The following is a 6,669-nucleotide window of genomic DNA, read 5'->3' as shown; positions in this document are numbered from 1 at the left end:
AACACCATGTGCAATAATTAATGTGTAAACATTACAACTTATATTTCTTTAAAATCCCCGTTGTTCAGCTGTATAAAATTATCATACGAGTTAGACTTTTTTTTAGAACGACGGTTTATAATTACACTTTGAGACGACCCAAGATATAAATGCTACCTGTAAGTGTAATTGTTATCCTAATCGTAGGTGTATGACAGTTTCCGCAAATGTCTATTTACATGACTTTTAGTTTACCCTTGTTTACCTCTGTTGCATCTTCAAAAAAATGATGTTGAACACTAATATACAGTATTTGTCTTTGTAAAGTGTCTGCTTGATTCTATATCTCTTTTCAAATCTCGAATGTTGTATCGTCAGTTGAAGATTCATTTTGTGATCTTACTATGTTATCTCTCAAAAGTTCTACCTCTCCAGGACATACAGTGAATAATATGCACACATGCCGTGGGTTCACTGGCATCTCACAGGGGTTAAACTTTTACAGGGATTTCTTCTGGTACTTAGGCCTAAGAAGAAATTCAGTACTTTCATTTTAGAAAGCTTAAACACTGATGCCTCTTATACATGGCTGTCTTGACTGTACTAATGAGTAGACAGTGCATCAATTGTCTCCTACTGTACAGACTGAAATTATATTCATGTGAACAGAGGATATTAATAAATTACAAAAGTAAAACAAAAAATATTTATCTGAAAGAACATATCATGGCAAACCATAGGAGCATAATTGAACTGATGCCATACAACTTTCTCTCTGAAAAAAACGGATTTTGGATAGCCAATTATCCGGATACCTATGCTGAGGTAATTTCTCAAATCCAACGAGAATTCTCAAGAGGATATGAAGGCAAAGATCGAGGTATTCGAGTTTATCAACAGAGTAGGAAACAACAATAATGCAGGAAGATTGGATAATTGGTTGGAAATGCCCCAAAGAAATGGCTAAGAGAACACAAGAGGAGGAAGTTGAGCAAGAACCAACAATCCCCAAACGAGACCAACTATTTATGAGGGATTGGCTTTACAACAACTTACGTTAGGATTAAGAGACTCAACTTCCATATTCAAACTGGATCTTGGTGTATCAATCAACCAGAAAGACAATGTTCTGAATGATCACAAGATTCGGATGCTTTGATTAGAAGAATGACTGCACTTGTAAATGTAAAATACATTGGTGTGCATTCCTACTCTACCACGATAGACGGGGAGTTGAGGTCAGTCATAACAGCAGGAGTGGCTAGAAAAATTTATCACCGAGAAGTATATTGCAGGCATCAAAACTGATGAATTATTTCTAGGAAAACAACAACCAACAACCAGTCCAAATCCATTATCGCCTTCAACATCAGGAATATTGTTAGAGGATGACAGCGAGGAGAATGAGGAACAAGAAGAAAATAAGAAAGTAACCAATCCGGAGAAAAATAAGAAGACAGACATTGAAGGACAGAGATATTGCTTTTTCGAGTGTTGATCAATTTTAAAAGAAGTATGCCGTTGTAATATATATTCAAATAAGTAAATAAGTAAATACCAGGTCAAACGTTACAACAAAATGAAATTTACAACATTTTCAGCAATTTTTCATCTTTGGCAATAGTTTAAAAGTTCCTTTCTTTCTTTCTTACTTACGCCTGACTCGCGTTTCGTCTACTAAAGTCTCATTGGTGACGCTCCAATAAAACAAGTTAAAAGGCAAAATAAAGTACGAAGTTGAGGAATATTGAGGACCCAAAATTACCAAAGGTTTTGTTAAATACAGTTAAGGCAATTTATTCCTGGTGTAGAAAATCTTTAGTATTTCGAAGAAATGAAAAGGAGTTCACCATAAGTCTGTCACTCAAGTATATTATACATACACAAAGTACTACCTTTACTTATTTTTGCAAGCTTATGTGCAAATAATGTTTTGTTAATGTGAAGCGGAAACAAACAACCCTTTGTACAAACCAGGAAAACTGACACTTAATGAAAGTAATCTAATTTTAACATGTGATGTTTGATATAAATTCATAACAAACAATGTTTTTATATTGACAATTACATAGTTAAAAACATAGGAATGTGAAAAAAGTTACTATTTTCCTTGACAACTTTTCTCGATGACATTATATTTTTTTCTTAACACTAATTATTTGTATATTAAACACCTTTTTAGCATTAACCACCCAACATATGCAATAAAAAGCAACGTATATTATACCCTAAAGTCTTTATTGTATAATTTGATTTGAAATTTCTTTGCATTCTTTTTCGTTACATAATGAGTAAAAACCCAGCTCAATGTCTTCATATCGGTACTGAACCAAAAAAGCCAGCTTCTCCATTCATGCATTTGGAATAGATACTCAGAGCTTTCTTTTCATCTATTTCCTGCTTTGAGAAAGCAGCATTCACACGGACCTCCAACTTCTTATATCCTTCAGAAGAAGGATTAAAATTTGAATTGACCCAGTCAGTGTATGCCCCAAAATCATCTTACAAATAAAAAGAAAGTATAAATTGTAATGCATGATTTTGATAATGTTTAAATGATATTTTGATAATATAGGAAACATTATCATGTGATACGACATTCCACATTAAATTGTTATAATGATAAAATTTAATAGTATATTTTATCGTAAGTAATAATTACAATGTAAACATAGAAAGCCTTTTTTTCTTTTCATAAGGCAGTATAATTCAATGTAAATTGGCGGATGTAGAAAAAAATAAAGAAAATCATTATTTAATGACATAACTATGTACGCGTACATCGATAGTGTATGATAGAAACAATGGAAGCGATTTTTAAGAGCAGTAAATGGGGAAAAAACCCATTAAAATTCAAGTATGCATTTTCAATTTGATAACTCTGAAAGGAGGAAAATAAATTATTCCAATATAAGATAATTTCTGGATGCATAATATTATACACATGAAGCAATAGGACATCATCAAATTATTGAAGAAAAGATTTTTCAATCAGCCCTTATGATACTTTAACACTATTTATAGCAACAAGATCAAGGAGCAAAGTCATGTCTATTGTTATAAAAAGGTCTCTACTATGTCTAAGATGAATTTTGTTTTTTTACCTAAAAAGGGTTTTAGTATAAACAAATTTGCAAAGTGTTATTTTCAAATTGACTATATATCAACTTTAAAGCAACCAATATCGGCTACTTATACCGTTTATCACAATCTGTTTGAAATAATAAGAATCTTTCTGCGTCTTTTCTTCTTTCAAAAAACTTATTTTCGACAAAGAAAGATTCCAGACTATCGCATTATAATTGATACTTATTTCATACATATAATATAATAATTGATTTGCATGATGTTTTCTCTAGAAGTTTCTTTTCGGTGGATTAAATTTTCTAGATATAAACTAAAGCACCAAAGAATGACAGAGAGTTCACGTATACGTTAAAATATGTCATATGAATAAAAGGAGATGTAGGGTATACATCAATCAGTTTATTTAATATAGAAATAAAAATGAAAAAGTAAACTGTAAACTTAATAGTAGGAATACACCTTACATACCTTTGCTGCAGTCAGTTGTTGTCCAAGCCATGGCCACAAACGTGCACATGGAATCAATGCCACTAACATGTAATATGCATCATCCTTAGATGCCACATCCGCCACAGTATCAACATATTCTTGACATTCTTTTCCCAAGTAGATGGCCTCTCCATCTCTTATATGCCATTTGTCAAATAAATCTTCGTAATAGCTGTAATAAAAGCGATTTTAAAGGTAGCTTGCCATGCCACTAAGATATGACAAGTTGCGGTATAAACAAGTAAACATGGATATGAAAATAACAGAATTTTCGTGAATTTAGAATTGAGTGGGATATCTTAAAACTTAACAAATGTTTGCATTTTTTAAAACATTAAATAAAAGCCATCACCTGTACTAAGTGAAATGAGACCTTTTGCTCTAAAATTAGGTAACAAAGTTACATGAGCAACACGACGGGTGACTCTTGTTGAGACCACCCCGGTATTTGATTAGGTTCGTCTTGCTCAGTCTTTTGTTTTCTGTGTTGTGTTTTGTGTACTGTTGTTTGTCTTTTGGTCGTGTTTCTTATTTGGCCATGGCGTTTTCAGTTTGTTTTCGACTTAAGAGTGTGAATATCCCTTCGTTATCTTTCATCTCTCTCTTTTACAAAGTAAGGAGATACGAAAGGGCAATTTAAAGTTTATTTGTATTTGGTTCAAGACAGGACAGAAATGTTTGGCAAATCCCTGTGTTCAACCTGTTTATAAGCATCGTGAAAATATTATATTTAAAAAAACTATATATTATATATATAATAGTTGTTCCATATTTGCTTAAAAAATCAGACTAATAGCAAAGTAATAATTTTTTATGAAAAGTTAAAGCTAAAGTTAAGCATACATATAATAATACCTTTTGTAATCACTCGATTCATGTTCTAAAAATATTTTTAATGGACTCATTTCTGCTCGTTTCGCAGCCACTGAAAGAGGTTCGTGTGCTTTTAGGCAACAAACTGCATCTTGCATCATGTAAGCCCCTAAAAAGAAATTACACTTAAAACAAAAGAAGAAAACAAAACATTGACAATTGTAAATTCCCATGACAAAGACCACAACTTTCAGTTATAAGAGGACATTTCATGAAGATATACACAAACTGTTTATGTCATAGAGTATTCGAATCCCTAAAGCCTAAAATATGTATAAACCTGCATATACTCGTTTTCTATTTTTGTTTGCTTATTTTTCAATACAGCTTTATATTTAGCATTGTTGTTCTAGGTTCGTTTTATTTTTATTATGTCATTTTTGTGTAGGGTTACTGCGCATAATATACTCATTTGGGATATATCTTGTGGAAGGCATTGAGTTCTCCTGTCAACAGAATTTTGGTACGCCAGACGCGCGTTACGTCTATATAAGACTCATTAGTTACGCTCGAATTAAAATCAGATGTAAGGCCAAATCGAATGAAAAAATGAAGAGCAATAAAAATTCTGAAAAAGGTGTGCAAAAAACGACCAAGGTAATACATGCCTGGAGTAGAGAAACCTTAATGTTTCCGATAGTTCAACATCTAATAAACAGTAAATTTACAGAAAAATATCATGATATTTTATGTCAACACAAAAGTACTGATTGCTGTGCTGATGATACCTCGTGACTAAACGTCTACCACAGTGACATCGTCCCAGTAGTTGTTAAAACTGTTCAAATATGCCCGGTTTATAGTTTTTGGAACGCCAGACACTTCGGTCTAAATAAAAAAATCAGTTATCTTACATTAAATCTGCCAAAAAACATTGATTTATGATTTATTTTTTCTGAAAATCCATCATAACAAATTCAGCAATAAAATTACGATACGTGTTGCTTGCATACGTATACGTGATAGCTGGAAATTTTGTGTATGTCCAGTGTGCAGATTTTACCATTTATAATTGAACTGCAAATCAGGCAAAATTGATGTCCGTATACAACTTTGGTCTCAACCTGCAAAATTCTGCTAATTTCAGTGAGGAATGAATGCTAGGCAAATTTCAAGAAAAAAGAATTAAATTCAGTGAATCCGAACATTGTCTTCACTCATACTTACCACAAAATTTCAAAATATTTTTGTTTGCATATGCATAACCAGAATTTCCCTCTTATTGGTCAAATATGTTATTTTGTTACATAACCAAGAACGAACAACATTCGATGTGTTTCTTTTTTCGTGCTCTTCTAGTTCTATCTGTCATGTTGCTCATGACAAGTAAAGGTCGGTAATAAGTCAGATTGAGTGATAACATGAACGACAAATAAAGGACGGGATTGTAGCAACGACAGTAAGAACATACCCATCAGTATCTCTGACATAGATATTCAATAACTATCCAATAATGCTGACGTTCGTTAAAATTTCTTAGAGATGACCCTATACTTTACCAACAGTAAACATTGGTGCAATAGCTTCCTTAAAAAAGGCATACAATATATATATGCACACAGACGTTTATTTGCATGATCTATTACAAATTTGAAAAGAAATATCCCTTTTTTGTATAAGATTATTGCGAAGGAAATAAAACATTTCCCCAGAACCAACCGGTGTCCTCCTGCACGTAAACCCTTGCAAAGTGAACTTTCCAATTGAACAAATACAGTTGCCATTTTCAAAACGTAACCTTAGATCTAACCAGTTGTTTTACTTGTACGTCATAAAAAGGAATAATTAACTTATGATATGTTTAAGTTCCAAAATTTTGTGAGAATGGTACAATCGCCATACTATTATTACATCATATGTCAGGAAATACACCGTGCGTTACTCGAATTAAATATACATAACACTCTATAAATTTCCTGCGCCAGAGGTTTACCTTACCAAAAGATGTTGGATGTAGCATTCCATCTTTAACACCTTGAACAAAGTTGGTGTTTAATGCTTTCATCCTTGTGTCTTTGGTTTCTGTCCACAGCCATTCACAGAAACCGTAGTCATTGCATGGTTTGTCGGAAAGTGTACATTGTAGAAGTTTACAGACGGCAGCGTCACTGACACACCTTGGACTGGCTTTCCACATGACTTATAATTAGCACAATAGCGTTGATTTGCGAAACTGAATGGATTGTGGAAAATATACAATTAGACGATGTATAACTCAAATATTTTGATATTAGAATGGTA

General features: G+C 32.6%; 1 protein-coding gene across 1 annotated transcript; it reads right to left on the bottom strand.

Annotated features, from left to right (window-relative positions):
* Positions 1-2,200: 2,200 nt before the first annotated feature.
* LOC127712047 (uncharacterized) lies at positions 2,201-4,527 on the bottom strand. Its single transcript, XM_052218239.1, has 4 exons — positions 4,411-4,527; positions 3,526-3,727; positions 3,178-3,190; positions 2,201-2,480 (listed from the first exon to the last, which is right to left on the bottom strand). The coding sequence occupies exons 1-4, from the start codon at positions 4,524-4,526 to the stop codon at positions 2,293-2,295; spliced, it is 519 nt and encodes a 172-aa protein (XP_052074199.1). The 5' UTR covers position 4,527; the 3' UTR covers positions 2,201-2,292.
* Between the last annotated feature and the right edge of the window lie 2,142 nt (positions 4,528-6,669).

This window comes from Mytilus californianus, unplaced genomic scaffold (assembly GCF_021869535.1).
Source record: "Mytilus californianus isolate M0D057914Y unplaced genomic scaffold, xbMytCali1.0.p SCAF_8, whole genome shotgun sequence".
NCBI classification, from domain to species: domain Eukaryota; kingdom Metazoa; phylum Mollusca; class Bivalvia; order Mytilida; family Mytilidae; genus Mytilus; species Mytilus californianus.
This window is presented reverse-complemented; position numbering and strand designations above follow the sequence as displayed.

Coding starts and splice junctions, on each gene's coding strand:
- LOC127712047 (XM_052218239.1), bottom strand. CDS start 4,526: ATGCAAGATGCAGTTTGTTGCCTAAAAGCACACGAACCTCTTTCAGTG. Junction 3,728..4,410: donor GAATCGAGTGATTACAAAAG/GTATTATTATAT, acceptor CTTTTATTACAG/CTATTACGAAGATTTATTTG.